This window comes from Lissotriton helveticus, chromosome 6 (assembly GCF_964261635.1).
Source record: "Lissotriton helveticus chromosome 6, aLisHel1.1, whole genome shotgun sequence".
Taxonomy (NCBI): Eukaryota; Metazoa; Chordata; class Amphibia; order Caudata; family Salamandridae; genus Lissotriton; species Lissotriton helveticus.
This window is the reverse complement of record NC_136067.1, coordinates 1,921,863,740-1,921,884,923: the sequence shown is the minus strand read 5'-3', so window position 1 is coordinate 1,921,884,923 and position 21,184 is coordinate 1,921,863,740. Positions and strand designations below refer to the sequence as shown.

Genomic DNA, 21,184 nt, shown 5'->3' with positions numbered 1-21,184 from the left:
TAGACATGAGTATGAAAGCAATAATGAACTCTGGAAAGCTATACATTTTAGAAAAGTAGACAAAATTCTGAATTCAGCAAGGGGTCATTTGTGTAGATCCGTCAAGGTTTCTTTAAAGAAACTAACAGTTGAAAATAGGAAAAATGGGAAATGAGTTGAAAAAAACAGCCATTTGTGCCAACGTTTTCACCTGTAGCTTCTTCTAATTATGACAGATATTTGAAAACAATATACTGTTGCATCCACTGGACCTTTCTGGTTGTGGCGATATATATAATTTTTAGGTTCACCTACAACCCGGCGAACCCTGAGCCAATAACTGAGCAGCGTCTTGCAATGGTTTTTTAATATGTACCGGGTATATACCAATTAATTTGGGAAAATATATACAGTTAAAAATTGGGATGAAAGACACCTATATATTTCTGAAATTGGAACAAAATATAGAGTTTAGAAACAGTAGCTATTTGCACATTTCCAAAATTGTGAGTAACCATACTTGCATGAGAATTATAGGACATTTTTCAAAGTGACTTCTTTTTTAAACATTGTCTTTATATTTGGAAGGCAGAAATGCATCGAAAGTCAATAGTTAATGACAGTTCCTCTACAATTCTGTATTACTCTAAGTCTCCTGATAAAAATGCTACCCCACTTGTGCGGATAACCTAGTGCCCTCGACAGGAAACGGCTCAAAACGCAACGTGGACACACTTCATTTTAACAGTGAAAACTGACCCTTTTTTGCAAAGTGCCTATCTGTAGATTTTGAACCCTAGCTCTGCCGGTACCTATGGAAATCTAGCAAGCTTATACATTTGTGAAAACTGGACACCCAGGGGAAACCAGGATGGGGTGACTTGTCTGGCTCTCACCAGGGTATGTTACCCAGAATCCCTTGCAAACCTCGAAGTTTGACAAAAATATCTATTTTTCCTCACATTTCTGTAGTGGAAAGTTCTGGAATCTGCGTGAATCCACAAAATTCCACCCACCCCGCATTCCCCAAAGTCTTCCAAGAAAAAGGGTACCTCACTTGTGTGGGTAGGCCTAGTGGCCGTGACAGGAAACGGACAAAAACGTAATGTGGACACACCACGTTTCACAGTGAAAAGTGCCTAGATGTAGGTTTTTAACCCTAGCTCTGCTGGCACCTAGGTAAACCTAGCAAACCTATACATTTTCGAAAACAAGACACCTAGGGGAATACAGGATATGTTGACTTGTCTTGCTCTCACCATGTTCTGTTACCCAGAATCTCTAGCAAACCTCAAACTTTGTCAAACAAAAAACCCATTTTCCTCACATTTCTGTGGTGGAAAGTTCTGGAATCTGCGTGGATCCACAAAATTCCACCCACCCTGCATTCCCCAAAGTAAACCTAGCAAACCTATACATTTTCGAAAACAAGACACCTAGGGGAATGTGGAAAAGTAAATTTTGTCATGTTCTGTGTCCCTACGAGTCATCCATCATATGTTATGTGTGCATGACCAATATGCATATGTTATTCCCCATGTCCGATTCAAGACGCAATTATAGTTGTGTCCACTTCTGGTATGTCATTCCCCAGTCCTCATGAGTAATATGAGTGTCAGGCCTATGTAAAGTTATGTTGCCACGTTTCTTAGTGTGCACGTTATTTCATTATAAAGTCCCCGTTTCTAGGCCTCAACAGGGCCCGGACATCAGATTCAGCCCCTGTCTCCTGAAGCCTCGCTGAGGAGCGATACAGCCCCCACCTGTATCCTCGACCCTTCACTTACTTCCTGCCTCGCAGTGCCCGGTGCAGCTTGGCTCTGCCTCCGAGTCTGCCAAGACTATGTTATGATTCCAGCTATCAGTTTAGTCCTCCTTCTCTGCATTCATAAGCTACTGAACTGCATCAATAGTTTCCGTCATTGTCTAGCCTATTCGGCTCCATGTAAGAGAAATACTGGATTTAATGGTCATTTAATATTCTTCATCACGTACTACATGTAGAATAAATGCATGCTCTAGCCTTAGAGTCAGTTAGCTTCTCCCCTCATGACTTCTAGTTTATATCAACATGTTCCCTAAACATTAGATACCAGATAGGGTCTAGGTACATGTCGCTCCGACCCTCCAGACTTTAGTCTCTGCTCCTAGCACAGAGTTCATAGCCCCCAGCTTCTCCTAGTAACACGTCATTGTCAGTTTGCGCGCACCATTAGGTTAGAGGTCCCGGCTCCTTAGGTAGCCCCCTCCAATGTTTCCGCCCATTTCATGACATATTCTATTACGTTTGCATCACATGTCTATGTATACGCCCTGTTACACCTACTGCTCCACCCACTGCTACGCCCATTGCAATGTAATGCTATGTGTTTGCGTTATGTATATATGCTCATGTAATGTTATTAAATGTTAGAGCTAGCCATTCCAGATCCGGTCCCCGGCAGCTGCCGGGCCATGCTAGTCCTTGCCATTCTGTTCCTATGCAGGTTGTCCTGTCCCTGTCCTTTATGCTGTAATAAACCTGCAAAACTCCCACTACCTCGAATCTTGACTCTTATTTTATTGAGCTATCTGTTATTCATTCATTCATTAAAAAATAGATCCGGTATTTTTATTTATATACCACATAATGGCGCCCGAACAGGGACTTGCCCTTTCCCCACGCGTCGGTGAAGCCACGCCGACCCCCTGACCCTCTGCAGTCGTGACGGAACTCTTCTGCGCAGTGGCAGATATTTCTGCTCAAGTATCCCTCAGGCCCACGGAGGAGACGGAGGAGGCGGCCCAGCATCCAGACGAGACGGTGGAGGAACGCGGCGAGTCCCGACCAGAGCCCAAGCCAAGAGTCCAAGGTCCGAGGTATCCGGAGGTCCACCCGTAACTGAAGTCCGAGGTCCGAAGTTCGTCGTCCGTCGTCGTAGCAGTGCAGTCCAGTCCGAGGCCTTCCGTTCTTGCTGCCCGGTGAGTACCGTTACTGGGGTGGTATCTAGACAGGGTCAATCTAATTGACTCTGGTCTGTGGGTTGGTGGTACACAGTCCCACAAACGAAGTGTTCACTTCGGTGGATACGGGTCCTGACGTGTCTCATTAAGAGACCGGTAAGTTTCGTACTGTTTCAGCAGTGCATCTAGTTCCTGTTCTAGTCAGTTCTGTTCTCGAGAAAATTCATGTATTCTGTGTTCCGTATTCCCGGTAGTATTCTGTTCGAACTGTTATTTTAAATGTTTTTCATGTATTTCAATGTCGTGGTATGAATGGGGTATAAGTATCGTGTTTATTGTGTATTGTATTGTGTCTAGATTACAGTTCAGTCATGCCCATATTTTCCAAGTTACGTCAGTTAAAAACTAGAAAGGGTCTGCTGGAAGCAGCAGTTCCCGTCCCGCCTAGGGACAGTCCAGGTCACTTTATGTATCAGAAACATGGCATAAGTGCCATATTGTATCTAGATTTATGGGTAGAGTATACCAAACAGTTAGAAGAAAAGTATAGATGGCCCGTATCGGGTACATGGGATGCCGAATGCATCATGCGAGTAGAAGAAGCATTATGGAAAAAGAAAGCCAGACAGTCACAGAAAGATGCCATCGAGTTATGGCGCAAAGAAGCTCATAAAAGAACTGAAAAAGAAATCAGAAAGTCAGAATTAAGTAGAGAATCCTTAGAGCGAGCCCAAGAAAAAGAATTAATCGAGATAGGTGAACAAGTCAAAGCCGAACAGTCAGACAGACAGAGGCATGCCCTTATTAAGGGTATGTATCCTCTTCTTGCCGAGGGCGTGCCAAAAGCGACCCCGGAGGCATCCAGTAATTTTCCGCCACCATTAGTTCCGACCAAGCTACGTCACAAGCCTACCGCAGCTGATATTTTTATTTCGTCCTATCTGGACGACACAGTCCCAGAATATGCAAATCCTGTCCGCACTCCGCCCGTCCCTGTAAACCAGGTAATTCCTGCTCCCCCAGATACCGGGGTGCCCTTAACAGCCCCCCCGGGTCAGCCCGCCATACAAGCCCAGCCCACGTTACAATTACCCACCCTGCCAGGACGAAAAGCATCAGTTGATGATTCTAGTTTAGTGGCCGCAGGAGGAGGTCTTCCTCAAACCCCGCCGCCACACAAGCGTTTATCAGCACTCGAATTACATGCTCAAGCATCACAGCGTACTCCTAAGAATAATAAATCTGTTGCAGAAATCAGGCAAACCCTTGGTGAATGTGCCTATGACCCAGTTCCAGGCGAGTTTAATATGGTTTTATATTCCGTACGCGTAAGGAGAGTGACCGAGTATCTAGTCACCCTACCAAATATGAAAGAAGATCTAGACAGGATATATCGTTTCATCCGTACAGGGGATGACCCACAAAGTATTAGTGATGCCATGTCTCAAAGGAAAGCCGAGATTCAGCGCATGATATTAAAGTTTTTAATTAACTGTCTAATAAGAGAACAAGATTACCCGTCTAAAGACCCGGAAGAAATGAAAACTCTAACAAAGTGGAGTGATAATATAGCCGAAGGTAAGCACAATACCATTAGTGCCATGGAAAGTATGTACAAGAAAATCCGTAGAGAAATAATAAAGATACACGAACAACGTAAAGCAGCACAAGTAAGCGAGAAAGAAAGTACCTCTGATCCTGAAGAGGAAGACGATGAGAATACCGCCAGAATAGCGTATGTAGGAAAACCTAGATTTCCAGATCGCCATTTACGTCTAGAACACAAGCCAACTTTCCATCATTCAGCACCAGAACAAGGTTCCCTAGAACAAGTATTCCAAGCTACCGATCACATTCTGAAATCACGAATCGGTTACAGTGAATTAAGTACCATGCATGAACAAGAACTAGTCCGATCAGCAGTCCGATGGATTACTGATTCTACCACTTTTCCAGACGAAATAGTGGCACAAATGTTTCTGAAAATGCCCCCAGCCGAGCAGCGACTGGTGGGTATGTATATGATTCAGCACCTCATTACTCTGTATGAGGGTCAACATTCTGATCCAGGCCCGTTACATGATATCCTGAACGAGTTACTCCAGTACAGATGGAGAGGTCTAGGTACCGATTTAATTAGTGTCATTCTAGAACAGCGCCACAAATATAGAACATTTTTGAACCCGCATTTTGTCCATGTCTCACCCCCAGAAAGTAAATCATTTTACATAGATAGACAGAATCCATTACGAGAAGTCCACCCAGTCAGAGGAGCGGGTGGCGAAATGCAGCGAGTGTTTGTATACACTCCAATCACCAAGATGGAACTTCTAGAGATGAAGAAATTAATTCCCTGTCATGATAAAGATCCAGCAGGGTACCATAGAGAATTAAAAGACATGCTCCGTATGGGAGAATACACGTACCCGGATATAATTAAAATGTTAAAGGTTCTGTTGCCCGCAGGGGTGTATGAAAAGCTCAAAGAGAAAGAATGGGAGGTGGGAGAGAAAAAGATAGATTGGGCAGTCCTAGAAGCAGAAGATAAGATACGTGTACCAGGTACTGGTCTCGGAGATAAATGTAAAGAATTACCAGAATTATTGATTCAAGTTTTACCCAGATTATTAACAACGAAAAAGGAAGACTGGGATGCAATCTCAGCCTGTAAACAGAAACAAGATGAAGATATTAGTGATTTTTATTCTAGGTTTGAAAAATGTTTCAGTATTAACAGTGGCCTCAAGACAAGTAGTGAGTCATATCCTCACCTGTTTGTTACCAAATTAGTCGAGAATTCAAGTCCACAAGTTAAAAACCGAGTTCTGAAAGTCGAAAGTACCTGGCAAGCTAATACCCCGTCTCAGATGCTCCAGATGCTCCAGTATCACCAGAATAGAATCAGAGAAGAACAAGAACACGAAAGAAAACGTATGAAAGATACGAAAATGAAAGTACTAGTTGCACAATCTGTTCCTCAAGACAGTCAAAAGAGGGGTCCAAATCAAGCCAGTCATCCTGCAGCACCCGTTAAAGGAAACTGCAATTATTGTAAACAGCCAGGTCATTTCATAAACGAGTGTACAGTTCTGAAGCACAACATAGCTACTGGTAAGACTAAAGAAAGACCACGTCCGCCTAGACAAGAGCAAGTTTCACAGACTCCTCAGCCACAGAATGCACAACAGACAGTTACAGTACCGCAGCCTATCGCTGCAACACAGCACGTTACATCGCAGATGTACCAGTATGCACAGTCTGAGTATCCAGAGTACCAGCAGTATTCATGAAACAGCCTAGAGAGGGAGGTAGGCTTGCCTCTCATCGAGATACCTGTAGATCAAGAAGGTCCCTATGTTCACAGTCAAGTATTAGGGAAAGACAGAAAGTTTTTGATTGATACAGGGGCAAGTAGGACCACAATTAGTCACGCCGAAGTTCCAGGGGCTCCGCTCTCAGGCTCAAGAAATGTTTCCCTTGGATTTTCAGGAAAACCTATCGTAAATGAGATCTCAAAGCCAGTTACTTTAGAAGTAGGTCCATTGTCCCGTACTACTGATCTGTTACTTACTAAGTCATGTCCAGAAAATCTATTAGGCATTAAAACACTGAAAGAGTTAGGTGCAGTTATATGCTGTTCCCCAGAGGGAATACGATTGTTCCTACGTGACTTTAAGGGTCACTATGTATTACGAGATTTTGATTCAAGACTGTCTAATGTTCCACAGCATTTATGGGCGCAAGGTCCAACTGATGTAGGTTATATGCAAATCACACCCTATCGTGTGACTCTCAAACCAGGTGTAGTGTTACCACGAATCAGACAGTATAGATTGCCACCTGAGGCTGTAGCAGCCTTATCCAAAATTATAGACGAGCTCATGGCTCAAGGAGTAGTTGTAGAAACTGACTCCAATGTATGTAACTCTCCGATCATTCCAGTCATGAAACGTACTGATCCAAATGCACCCCCAGTATATCGATTAGTGATCGACCTACGAGAGCTTAATAAATGTATTATTCCGCAGTACCCAGTTGTCCCAGATATCTCTTCCCTATTGACAGCCATTGATTCCGAAGCCATGTTCTTTACTGTAATCGATCTTAAGAATGCATTTTTTAGTGTTCCGATTCATCCAGACAGCCAGTTTCTTTTCGGATTTTGTTTAAATGGAAGGAGCTATATGTTTACACGAGCTCCTCAAGGTTTCACAGAAAGCCCTAGTATTTACAGCCAAGCACTTAAGAGACAACTTGACAACATTCATATGCCAACTGACACTGCCCTGCTCCAGTATGTCGATGATCTATTGATCACAGCCCGTTCTGAACGTGACTGCGAGCGAGCGTCACTGACGGTTCTGTATTTCCTAGCCGAGATGGGGCACAAGGTGTCCCCTTCGAAGCTTCAATTCTGTGTCCAGCAAGTGGTCTACTTAGGACACTTACTGTCCAAGAGGGGTAGGCAGTTGACACCAGACCGTATCCAGTTGATAGCGAGTCTTCCTCAGCCCAGAACCCAGAAGGAGGTACGTGCTTTTATTGGCCTTACTTCTTATTGTAGACAATGGATTCCCCAGTATGCATTTCTAGCCAAGCCACTGATACAGTTAACGACACAGGAGGCAGCCGCAATGACTGTCCTCCCTTGGACATCTGAACATACACTTAGTTTCAACGAGTTAAAGAAAGCTTTATGTCAAGCTCCAGTCCTAGCTACACTGAACTACAGTAAGCCTTTTACACTTTTCGTCACTGAACGCGAAGGTACAGCATTATCTGTTCTCACACAAGATCAAGCAGGACAGTACAAGCCGTGTGCTTACTTTTCTAGCACACTAGATCCGGTCGCCCAGGCTCTGCCTGCGTGCCTCAAGTCAGTTGCAGCCACAGCACTAGCTATCAGACAAAGTGATTCCATAGTTTTAGGACACTCCCTGACAGTACAAGTTCCACACTCCGTGGAAGTTCTTTTAAATAGAACACAAACACAGCACTTGACAATTGCACGTCTAACAGGTTATGAATTGACACTGTTTCAGCCACACATAGAAATCAGACGCTGCAACATCCTGAACCCTGCTACACTGTTACCATCAGTTAATTCAAATCCAGCCACACATGATTGCGTGGAAGTAGTTAACATTACGACAAAGCCAAGACAAGATCTGACAGATATTCCGTTACCAGATCCTGACCTGACACTTTATGTGGATGGTTCATGTATGAGAACTAGTACAGGAGAACTAGTTGCCGCGTATGCAGTGACTACTGACACTGAGGTTATTGAGACACACCGCATTGACACTCTGTCCGCTCAAGCAGCAGAGCTAGTTGCTCTGACACAAGCCTGCATACACGCCAAGAACCTGAAAGTTAATGTTTACACAGATTCACGCTACGCATTTGGAGTCGTACACGACTTCGGAGTGCTCTGGCAGGAGAGAGGTTTCATGACTTCTCATGGGACCAAGATTCAGCATGGTCTCCTTATTTAAGCTCTGTTAGATGCCATACATTTACCGACCTCCATTGCTATTATGAAATGCAAAGCACATACGAAAGTTACTGACATTATTTCCCAGGGTAATGATCTAGCAGATCGCACAGCCAAGCTTACAGCACAGACTCTAGACATTCAAGTTAATCCGACACAGACACATACTCCAGATCCGACTACATGTATGACAGTTAAGGACCCTACACAAGATGTCATAGATATCCAGTTACATGCTACTCCCGATGAAATGAAGAAATGGTCTGAACAAGGAGGGGTCCAGACAGATCAAGGATGGGTGACGAAGGGAAGAACCACATGGTTTCTCCCCGACTCTATGGTTCAAGTCATTATTAATACCGCACATAGTCCAGCACACTTAGGAGAAAAAGCAATGTTAGACAGTATCCAGAACATTTGGTTCAACAAGCATTTACGAGCTGCAGCCAAGCAGAAAGTCCGTACCTGTATGATATGTTGTCAGTTTAATCCAGGTAAAAGTGTCCCGGTGGAACAAGGTGGATTCCAGCCCCCTGACCACCCTTTTGAGGTCCTCCAGATGGATTATATTCAGATGGAGCGATGTCGAGGTTTCAAGTATGTCCTTGTCAATCAATCAATCAATCAGGTCATTTGTAGAGCGCACTACTCACCCGTAGGGTCTCAAGGCGCTGGGAGGGGGGGGGGGGTGCCGCTACTGCTCGAACAGCCAGGTCTTGAGCTTCTTCCTGAAGGAGAGGTGGTCTTGGGTCAGGCGCAGATTGGTCGGAAGTGAGTTCCAGGTCTTGGCGGCCAGGTAGGAGAAGGATCTTCCTCCTGTTGTCGCTCTTCGGATGCGGGGGACGGCGGCGAGGGCGTGGTTGGTTGATCTGAGGAGGCGCTTGGGAGTGTAGAAGTTGATCCGGTTGTTGAGGTAGCTTGGGCCTTGGTCGTGTAGGGCTTTGTGCGCGTGGGTGAGGAGCCGGAAGGTGATTCTCTTGTTGACCGGGAGCCAGTGCAGATCTCTCAGGTGTCCGGAGATGTGGCTGCGACGGGGGATGTCGAGGATGAGTCTCGCCGAGGCGTTCTGGATCCGCTGGAGTCTCTTCTGGAGTTTGGCGGTCGTTCCGGCGTAGAGGGCGTTGCCGTAGTCCAGTCGGCTGGTGACGAGGGCCTGGGTGACCGTCTTCCTCGTCTCGGTGGGGATCCACCGGAAGATCTTACGTAGCATGCGCAGGATGTTGAAGCATGACGAGGAGACGGCGTTGACTTGTCTGGTCATGGAGAGGGAGGAGTCCAGGATGAAGCCCAGGTTGCGTGCGTGGTCCGTCGGTTTGGGTGCGGTGCCCAGGGCGGGGGGCCACCAGGAGTCGTCCCAGGCGGAGGGCGTGGAGCCCAGGATGAGGACCTCCGTCTTGTCTGAGTTCAGTTTCAGGCGGCTGGTCGTCATCCATTCGGCTACGTCTCTCATCCCTTCGTGCAGGTTGGCTCTGGCGGTGTCGGGGTCGTTGGTCAGGGAGAGGATCAGCTGGGTGTCGTCGGCGTAGGAGATGATGTTCAGGTTGTGTTTGCGTACGATGGCCGCGAGGGGGCTCATGTAGACGTTGAAGACTTGTAGTTGTATGCGCTTTGTCCAGATGGACAGAAGCATATCCAGTCCCAGATTACACAGCCGCGACCACTGCCAAGCAGTTGGTTCGTGAGTTTTTCCCTCGATATGGACTCCCTAGAGTCGTATATTCTGATAACGGCCAACCATTCTCCTCAGAGTTAATGAAGCACGTTTCCCTGTTGTTAGGGTACCAGTGGAAGTTTCATTGTGTACGCCATCCTGAAGCAGCCGGTCTCGTTGAGAGACATAATCAGACTCTGAAAATCCGAATTGCTAAAATATGTAAAGACAAGGGTGTGGACTGGCTAGTAGCTCTGCCAGTTGCTTTGTTTTATATGCGCATGGTCGCACATTCCAGATCAGGTCTGTCCCCGTATGAGGTCGTATTCGGCCGCCCCCCTAACATGTGGGGTACTCCTAGACCCCGAAGTATTACTGATGTTTCATGTAATATGCTGACAGATTACCTAGCTTCCTTGATGTCTGCCCTCAACTCATGTCGTTCACAGGTTGCCGCCGCATTTCCAGACAATACCGAGGTGGCCCCGCATGAAATCGTTCCAGGTTCGATGGTACTCGTGCGGAACTTCGACAGATCAAGTCCGCTGGAGCCACGTTGGAAGGAGCCCCGTCAGGTCCTCCTCACCACCCGTACAGCCGTGAAATTGGAAGGACGCCGCGGCTGGGTGCATCTTTCGCACGTCAAGAAATTCTACGGATTAAAACCGGTCTCTAAGAACATTTCCCAGGATATCAAGACTTGTCAAAACATTGTTCCTAAGGACTGTCCCGCAAATGACATTGATACAACCCCTCCCTTGGTAGAGAAAACTCCGCAGCAGGAGTATAAGCAAAAACTCCGGTCTAGTAAAATAAGTCAGTCAGTTTGATTGTATAAGTCCTCCCCTAGGTGAAACGGTTAGACTGTTTCTGACATGTATAAAATAGACCCCCATAGTGAGAGAGTCAGTCAAAACTCAATTCGATGTATCGTTTTTCTAAGTTTCATATTATTTCTCAGCCTTTTGATTTCCTGCACCAGTTACGCATTTTTCCTGTGTTTTCCAGTTCCTCATGTAAATAAGCATTCTAATGTTACAGTAGAGCACACGTTTAGTGATCTGCCTCCTCATGAATATTCATACCGCCTCGCGATGCGTAACAATACATTTATCCGCATGTTACATTATTCACACCAGACCAGCAATGCCACTAATTGTTGGGTGTGTGGTCGACTCCCCCCTTTCCAGACACCGAAGGGAGTTCTGCCACTCTTTCCTTATCCTTTTTCCCATAATGGTTCGTGTGGAGCATGGTCCACGTTAACGTCATCCTCAACAGATATGTCCTTTCTTAACAGCACATGTTTCCCAGACAAGAAAGGTCTCCCCCACAGAACAGGTTTAGATCTAGAAAATGAAGTATACAATTTAGGTAATTATTCGTCGAATTTCATGGTCCTGAATGTTCAGTCTGATACTACTCCAGATTCTATGGATTCACCTGCTATTTCAGTATTACCAGTCAAAGGCGAATTATGTGTTCGTAGTTATGGTTCTGTACACGTAGGACATAGTGATTGTACTACTATTATCAAGTATAGTGACAGTGGGAAATCTATTTTTAAAGCTTCACGTCATTCTTATTTCGTTTGTGGTCAAACTGCATATGTTTGTCTGCCCCTCGATTGGGAGGGAACCTGTTACATTGCCTTCCTACTGCCACCTGTTTTTCTAGCACCACCTGACTACCATAGGAATTCCTACCTAGTACACACTAGACACAAGAGAAACCTCCCGATTGTCGATTATACTGAGACTGCTGCAGAGCAATTCATTGACATTGATAAAGGTGTTTCCCTTATTTAGGTACAGTTGTGAATAGTAAGCTAATTCGTAGGTTAACCAGAACCCTTGAAGCTGTAGTAGATGAGACTGCCTCCGCTCTAGGTAACTTAACCGAAGAGCAATCCTTTATGAGAATTGTCGTGCTCCAGAATCGTCTCGTCCTTGACGTCATACTGGCCGATAGGGGCGGGGCCTGTAGAGTCCTCGGATCCAGTTGCTGCATTTTCATTCCAAATAACGCGCCGTCTGTTTATTCAGCTATAACCAGACTTCATAAAATTGCCCATCTGTTACACCAAGATCCAGGCACCTGGACATGGTCCGGTTGGTTCTGGAATATAATTTCCGCCTGGGGATGGAAAGTCCTGTCCTTTCTAGGTATCGCAGTAGCGATCATATTCAGCTGCTGCCTCTGTATACAATGTGGCCCTGCGATTTGCGGCATGTGTGCTACCTCTTGTATTCCTAGTCCCAAGCCCCGTTCTAAATCCCGTTCCAAGACAATTCGAGATGAACAAATGGTACTGTATGAAATGATAGATGGTATCATGAATATTGATGTTTCCTGATGGAAACGTAGTGACAAGGAGGGAATGTGGAAAAGTAAATTTTGTCATGTTCTGTGTCCCTACGAGTCATCCATCATATGTTATGTGTGCATGACCAATATGCATATGTTATTCCCCATGTCCGATTCAAGACGCAATTATAGTTGTGTCCACTTCTGGTATGTCATTCCCCAGTCCTCATGAGTAATATGAGTGTCAGGCCTATGTAAAGTTATGTTGCCACGTTTCTTAGTGTGCACGTTATTTCATTATAAAGTCCCCGTTTCTAGGCCTCAACAGGGCCCGGACATCAGATTCAGCCCCTGTCTCCTGAAGCCTCGCTGAGGAGCGATACAGCCCCCACCTGTATCCTCGACCCTTCACTTACTTCCTGCCTCGCAGTGCCCGGTGCAGCTTGGCTCTGCCTCCGAGTCTGCCAAGACTATGTTATGATTCCAGCTATCAGTTTAGTCCTCCTTCTCTGCATTCCTAAGCTACTGAACTGCATCAATAGTTTCCGTCATTGTCTAGCCTATTCGGCTCCATGTAAGAGAAATACTGGATTTAATGGTCATTTAATATTCTTCATCACGTACTACATGTAGAATAAATGCATGCTCTAGCCTTAGAGTCAGTTAGCTTCTCCCCTCATGACTTCTAGTTTATATCAACATGTTCCCTAAACATTAGATACCAGATAGGGTCTAGGTACATGTCGCTCCGACCCTCCAGACTTTAGTCTCTGCTCCTAGCACAGAGTTCATAGCCCCCAGCTTCTCCTAGTAACACGTCATTGTCAGTTTGCGCGCACCATTAGGTTAGAGGTCCCGGCTCCTTAGGTAGCCCCCTCCAATGTTTCCGCCCATTTCATGACATATTCTATTACGTTTGCATCACATGTCTATGTATACGCCCTGTTACACCTACTGCTCCACCCACTGCTACGCCCATTGCAATGTAATGCTATGTGTTTGCGTTATGTATATATGCTCATGTAATGTTATTAAATGTTAGAGCTAGCCATTCCAGATCCGGTCCCCGGCAGCTGCCGGGCCATGCTAGTCCTTGCCATTCTGTTCCTATGCAGGTTGTCCTGTCCCTGTCCTTTATGCTGTAATAAACCTGCAAAACTCCCACTACCTCGAATCTTGACTCTTATTTTATTGAGCTATCTGTTATTCATTCATTCATTAAAAAATAGATCCGGTATTTTTATTTATATACCACAGGAATACAGGATATGTTGACTTGTCTTGCTCTCACCATGTTCTGTTACCCAGAATCTCTAGCAAACCTCAAACTTTGTCAAACAAAAAAAACATTTTCCTCACAAAAAAATTTTCACACAAAAAACCCCTCTCCTGGGGAGAGGGGTTGGCCTAACGGCTAAGGCGCTCGACCTCGGACCTGAAGACCTGGGTTCGAGTCTCGGTAACGACGCCAAAAACCCCCTGTGATTCTGGGCAAATCACTTAATCTCCCCGTGCCTAAAAAAAATGAAAGTGTGTTCTCATGTTACATAACTGGTGCTATGTAAAGCGCTCTGATAACTGATTCGGTTTGGTTCTAGTTCGCGCTATATAAAAAAAAAAAAAAAAAGTCTTCCGAGAAAAATGGTATCTCACTCTCGTGGGTGGGTCAAGTATCCGCAACAGGCAAGGGCCCAAAACTTATTGAGGGGACATCAAAATGACCTTTCACAAAAAAAACTGGTTTTGCAAGGGGGGGGGGTCACCTGGGTTTTTGACCCCGGGCTCGGTGGCCATCTTGGGAAACCTACTAAACCCACACATTTCTGAACACCGGGGGAGTCGAGCGAGGTATGGCTTGCGTGAACCCCTCATCGTTTTCCTTCCAGAATCCCCTGCAAACCTCAAATGTAACTGAAAAAATCAAATTTTTCTCATATTTCTGTGTGGGAAAATTCTGGAATCTCAATGGATCCATGAATTTCCTACCACCCAGCTTTCCCCCAGGTCTCCCGATAAAAATGGTACCTCACTTGCGTGGGTGGGTCAAGTACCCGCGATAGGCAAGGGCCCAAAACATATTGACAAGACATCAAAATTACCTATCACAAAACAACCAGGTTTTGCAAGGGGGGTCACCTGAGTTTTTTGCCCCAGGCTTGGCGGCCATCCTGGGAAACTACCAAACGCACGCATTTTTTAAAATTAGACACCCAGAGAAGTCCAGCGAGGTATGGCTTGTGTGGATCCCCCAAAGTTTTTCTACCCAGAATCCCCTGTAAACCTCAAATTTAGCTGAAAGAAATACATTTCCCACATATTTTTGTGTGGAATCACCGTGCCAGCACAAATGTCCTAACCAATAGCATTCCCGTCAGTCTACCGAGTAAAATGATGCCTCACTTGTGTGGGTGTCCAATGCAGAATTGGCTAAAACTTTTTTTTTTTTTAAATGCAGCGCTTTTCTAGCTTTGTCTAGTTTTCAGAAATGTGTGGGTTTGGTAGGTTGCCCAAGATGGCCGCCAAACCCTGGGCCAATAACCCTGGTGACCCCCTTGCAAAACCAGGTTGTATTGTGATGGGTAATTTTGATGTCTCCTCAATATGTTTTGGGCCCTTGCCTGTCACGGGTACTTAACCCATCCACGTGAGTGAGGTACCATTAGTATCGGGACACCTGGGGGAACGCTGGGTGGTAGGAAATGTGTGGATCCACACAGATTCCAGAACTTTCCATCACAGAAATGTGAGGAAAATGTGTTTGTTTTTTTACAAAGTTTGAGGTTTGCAAGGGATTCTGGGTAACAGAAACTGGTGAGAGACAGACAAGTCACCCCATCCTATATTCCCCTGGGTGTCTAGTTTTAAAAATGTATAGGTTTGCTAGGTTTCACTAGATGCCGGCAGAGCTAAGGTTCAAAATCTACAGCTAGGCACTTTGCAAAAAAAGTGTCAGTTTTCACTGTGAAAATGTGGTGTGTCCACGTTGCTTTTTGGGACGTTTCCTGTTGCAGCCACTAGGCCTACCTACACAAGTGAGGTACCATTTTTCTCAGAAGACGTTGGGGAATGCGGGGTGGGTAGAATTTTGTGACTTCACGGAGATTCCAGAACTTTAAACCACAACAATGTGAGGAAAATGTTTTTGTTTTACAAAGTTTGAGGTTTGCAAGGGATTCTGGGTAACAAAACTTGGTGAGAGCCAGATAAGTCACCCCATCCTGGATTCCCCCGGGTGTCTAGTTTTCAGAAATGTATATGTTTTCTAGGTTTCCCTAGGTGCCGGCAGAGCTAGGGTTCAAAATCTACAGCTAGGCACATTGCCATCAAAGGGTCAGTTTTCACTGTAAAAATGTGGTGTGTCCACGTTGCGTTTTGGGCCAATTCTTGTCGCTGGCACAAGGCCTACCCATATAAGTGAGGTATAATGTTTATCGGAAGACTTTGTGGAATGCGGGTTGGGTGGAATGTTGTGCAACCACGCAGATTCCAGAACTTTCCAGTACAGAAATGTGAGGAAAATGTGTTTTTTAAAATAAAGTTTGAGGTTTGCAAGAGATTCTGGGTAACAGACCCTGGCGAGAGCCAGACAAGTCACCCCCTCCTGTATTCCCCTGGGTGTCTAGTTTTCAAAAATGTATAGGTTTGCTAGGTTTCCCTAGGTGCCGGCAGAGATAGGGTTCAAAATCTACAACTAGGCATTGTAAAAATGTGGTGTGTCCACGTTGTGTTTTAGGCCGTTTCCTGTCACAGGCACTAGACCTACCCACACAAGTGAGGTATCATTTTTATTGAAAGAATTCAGGAAATGTGGGTGGGTGGAATTTTGTGGCTCCAAGCAGATTCAAGAACTTTTCATCACAGAAATGTGAGGAAAATGTGTGTTTTTTTTACAAAGTTTGAGGTTTGCAAGGAATTCTGGGTAACAGAACCTGGTGAGAGCCTGACAAGTCACCCCCTCCTGGATTCCCCTGGGGGTCTTGTTTTCCAAAATGTATGGGTTTGCATTGTTTCCCTAGGTGCCGGCAGAGCTAGGGTTCCAAATCTACAGGTAGGCACTTTGCAAAAAAAGTGTCAGTTTTCACTGTTAAAATGAAGTGTGTACACGTTGCGTTTTGAGCCGTTTCCTGTTGCGGGCACTAGGCATACCCACACAAGTGGAGTAGCATTTTTATCAGGAGACATACCCCCACATGCATCAAGCATTTTTGTAGTCGCAAACGGTGCGATTCCTTAAAATCGGCCGTTTGCGAATGCAAAAGTGCTTTTTGGGATGCATGAAGCAATTTTAGAATTCGTAACATTTTTGCGAGTTCTAAAATTGCGGGTGCTTTTAAGAAGTCGCAGATGTGCGATTTCTTAAAAGCAATGCATCATTACTTTTCAAAGTGTAAATTCGCAATTAGGGTGCCAAATTTACCGAGTGGTTGAACCACTCGGTAAATTTGGAAAAAGTGTTTCAAATGCTGAAATTGTTTTTTTTTCAACATTCATGTTTCACACACACATGTCCTTAGGACATGTGTGTGTGAAACATGATGCGAAAAATACATTTCAGGGGTGCATGGGGGGGTCCTTTGGACCCCCCCCCTGCACCCATGAAATTTTCAAAGTGCCACTCGCAATTTGCTAATGCCTTCCCATTGACTCCTATGGGCCTTTTGGCCCATAGGAATCAATGGGAATTGCGAAAATTAACTTAAGAATTCGGTATTTATTTGGGATTCGGTAAAAATTGCGATTTTTACCGAATCACAAATGAATACCGAAAATAATGATGCATACCATTTTGCACTTCTTAATTTGCGATTCTTTATTTTTCGCAAATTAAGAAGTGCAAAATGTCTCAATGATTCATGTGGGGGATAGAGTAATACAGAATTGTAGAGGAACTGTTATTTACTATTGACTTTCAATGAGGGTCAGTTTTCACTGTAAAAATGTGGTATGTCCACGTTGCGTTATAGGCCGTTTCCTGTTGCGGCAACTAGCCTACCCACACAAGCGAGGTACCATTTTTATCGGAAGACTTTGAGGAATGTGGGGTGGGTGGAACTTTGTGGATCCACGCAGATTCCAGAACTTTTCATCACAGAAATGTGAGGAAAATGTTTTTTTTAACATCCTGGATTTCCCTTGGTGTCTAGTTTAAAAAAATGTACTGGTTGCTACGTTTCCCTATGTGCCGGCTGCGCTAGGGCCCAAATTCCAAAAAAGTCTGTGCCTAGTGGGCTTTCTGCCGCCCTGTGGGAGGGGACCGGGGGGGGGCGGGAGAGTTTGCCCTGATAGAAAGACTGTGGCAGTTGTTTTGGGGGGTGGAGGTATTGGTATGTCCATTCTGGGCAGCCCCCACGCATAAGAAAAGCCAGCGTAATCGCTGGCTCCTAGTGGGCTTACTGCCGCCCCCCTTGGGGGCAGATCAGGGACTACTGCCCCATCTGTCTCCTTTGGGGGCAGAAAGACTATGGCATTTTGGGGGATGGTGAGGGTTTCTGCCCCCCACCCCGGATGGAGACAAGGGGCTTTTGCCCCTATCTGCTTCCGGGTGGGGGCAGAAAGACTGTGGCAATTTTTTTTGGGGTGGGGCATTGGCATGCACATTCTGGGCAGCCCCCACCCCTATGTATAAAAAAAAAATAATCCCTGGTGTCTAGTGGGCTTCCTGCCCCCCCCCCCCTAGAGGGGAAGAACACCTTCTGCCCCTGGGTGGGAGGGGGGGCAGAAAGACTGTTGCATTTTTTTGGGGGGTGGAGGCAGAAGGACTGACATTTCTATGGGATGGGGACATTGTCATGCCCATTTTGGGCAGCCCCCACTCCTACATCACTACAAAAAAATTCCTGGTTTGTAGTCGTCTTTCTGCTCCCCCGGGGGTTAGATTGTGGGCTACTGCACCTGTCTGCCCCCGGGGGGGGGCAGAAACACTGGAATATCTTTGGGGGGGCATTACCATGCCCATTTTGGGGGTGCCCCACAACTACATCAATAAAAAAAATCCTTAGTTTGTAGTGGCCTTTCTCCCCCCCCCCCCCCCGGGGCGCAGATTGGGGGCTACTCCTCCCCAGGGGGCAGAAAGACTGGAATTTCTCTGGGGGTGGGGTGTGGGGGCATTGTCATTCCCAGTTTGGGCAGCCCCCACCCCTATATCACTACAAAAAAATTCCTGGTTTCTAGTGGGCTTTCAGCCCCCCAGCGTCAGATTGGGGGCTCCTGCCCCCGTCTGCCCCCCTGGTGGGGCAGAAAGACTGAAATGTCTGTGGCTTGGAGTGGGGGCATTGCCATGCCTATTTTGGGAAGCCCCCACCCCAACACCAATAAAAAAAATCCCTGGGTTCTAGTGGACTTTCTGCCCCCGGGGGCAGAAAGACTGTATTGCCCAAAATAAATAGGGAGGAGCAAAGGTCCTTGCCCAAAGGGCCGCTCCCTCCTCCCTGGTGTCTAGTGGGTAGATCCCTGCTTGGAGTACCATTGGAAAGGGGAGATTCTCCCCTTTTCAATTATACCTCTCCCGTCTTTCTACGTGCTCGGGGCTGAGATAGCCCCCTGAGCACGTGGAAAGTGAAACTGAAATGAGCCTTTCAGTTTTGGTTTCATTGAAATTAGGTCAGCGTGATGTGTGCGCTGATCGTCATTTCAGGGAAACCAGGGGAGCAGCCTCGGGAGCTGGGGAAGCTCTGCCCTAGCTCCCGAGGCTGTCGGGGGGGGGGGGGAAGGGAATCCCTCTGGTGCCCGCACCAGAGGGATTTCCAGTGTCATGTGATTGGACGGCCGGAGGCCATCCTACGCACATGAGCACTGGTGCGTCGGACTGCCACGGCCGTCCGACTCACCAAAGGGGTTAAGCTAACGGTGCAGATTTAACATCCATTAAATAACGCCTGAATAAAAGCATTACTTTGTTTGTCTTGGATAGGAAGTTTAAGACATTCCCTCATTTTTCATATATGATCGGCCTGTCGCATTCCTGGAACCAAGGGTAGGTTTCATAGGATAGTAGTATAAAAGTATGTAGTACACCTACATGTACATATTCGAAAAATGTAATATCTTATATGAGCTTTACCTAATTGTGTGATTTTAAAAAAAATCTTTTTTTCCAATATCATTTACTGCATGAGTTTATAAGCATTTAAATACTGTTCTTTATAATTTATGTGCTGCAAGGCCACATATCGGTTGTCAGTGTCAGGAATTTGCCAACCTGATATTTTGTATGCTACTCTTGATAAACAAAATATGGACTTGCATTTTTTTCAAATAACGGAACTATAGATTATTGGTCGAAGATTGCTGCGCTCTCAAGGCACTATGCTTTGATAGTCTCTCCTCTGCCCTTTCGCCTTGGACAGTCAGACATAAAAACTAGAAAGGACAAAAGATCTTCATGTTTCAATAGTTGCATGGCCTAGTGTTTGTCTAACTTGTTCACTTGCCAGCATCCTATTCAAGCATACCGCTGTAACACTTAGCCCCAAAATCCTTTCCAAAGCACCTGGAAGGAACCATTTTGTAGCTTAAATGCTGTACAAAAACAATGAATACATTAAAATGGATGAATAAACAATTGAATAAATGTCCCCTACCACTGGGAGTCCATATTCTAGAGGGTCCTCCATCATTGCCAATACATCCCAATGTGTGTCTCAACATTAATCCATGGTTCACATTTTTGCAGTTTTGGGTATTAGATAACTGGTAGAAGGGACATTCACCACTATGGATAATATGTCAGAACATCATCTTCACATAAAGATACCAGTTATTGTCTCTTCTAATGCTGGTATAAGAAATATTTTGGGATCATTTCTAGTATTCCGCCAGCGTTAAGGGCTTCAGCCAGGATCTACATGTTGTCCATTGTTCTCCATGCTAGAAGAGTTATGTTTATTGCTGATATTTCCTTGGCTATCCAGAAGCACTCTGATGACAATTTTGTAATGTGAACTTAATGGTTTGGAAATGTTAAATACTCAGTTCCTTTTTTCCATACTTCTTACTCTCATATTTTTATACAATAAGTGACTCATGAAAATTGTTCTTTCTTTAGGTGCTGAAGGAGAGCGGTTATGGTGAAATCACCACTGAAATCCGCAAGGGTCAAGACTTCTTCTATGCGGAAGACTACCACCAGCAGTACCTGGGCAAGAAACCGAATGGGTACTGTGGCCTCGGTGGTACTGGTGTCTCATGTCCCATCGGTCTCAAGTAACACTGTGTGATGATCATCTGGGAGTGATCGAAAAGCCTTTTCTAATCCTTTCATGATGGAGCGGTGAAAACATTTGAATAATTCTAAAAGGAGCAGAGCTTTGGATTGTGAACCACAAGATTTTCTTCATAAATGTTCACTGCCGACAAGCAAAAGCATCTACTTTGATTGAAAATAGCTACAAAATGTTAATCCATGGAAAGATAAACTCCTAGGATAATTTCTATTACTGCTCAATCAAATCTTTTCTTTTATTCCTCCTGCGTTACATGTGTACCTTAGCTAAACCAAATCTTACAATAAATGAAAATGATTTCAGTAGAAATGCTATTGATTTATTTGTACATTTCCTGTATGTAATGGAATTATATGAGATATACCATCTTTATTCTGGGTAAGTAAACATGGTAAAAGCATTTTGAATTTTCTAATGTGCTATTTAAGTTACATTTTTGGCATTTCCTTTTTTTAAGCAGTGGGCTATAAAGTTATGTAGGGAGGGTTAGATCCTTTGATTCTGGCTTGGCACTGATCTGGAAGCACAGAATGTTATTCAAGGGTGGGCTTCCCTTCCATACAGTGGTGGCTGCTACTTAACGGG

The 21,184-nt window shown here is 45.2% G+C and overlaps 1 protein-coding gene across 2 annotated transcripts in view; it reads left to right on the top strand.

The window, feature by feature from the left end:
• The window catches only part of MSRA (methionine sulfoxide reductase A), a 984,506-nt gene extending 963,598 nt beyond the window's left edge, over positions 1–20,908 (top strand). For both annotated transcript variants that reach the window (XM_078649877.1, XM_078649878.1), the window contains exon 6: positions 20,422–20,908. In XM_078649877.1, coding sequence (XP_078506003.1) covers positions 20,422–20,583 — 162 coding nt within the window. In that variant the 3' untranslated portion in view covers positions 20,584–20,908. The remainder of the gene's footprint in view (positions 1–20,421) is intronic.
• Positions 20,909–21,184: the final 276 nt, after the last annotated feature.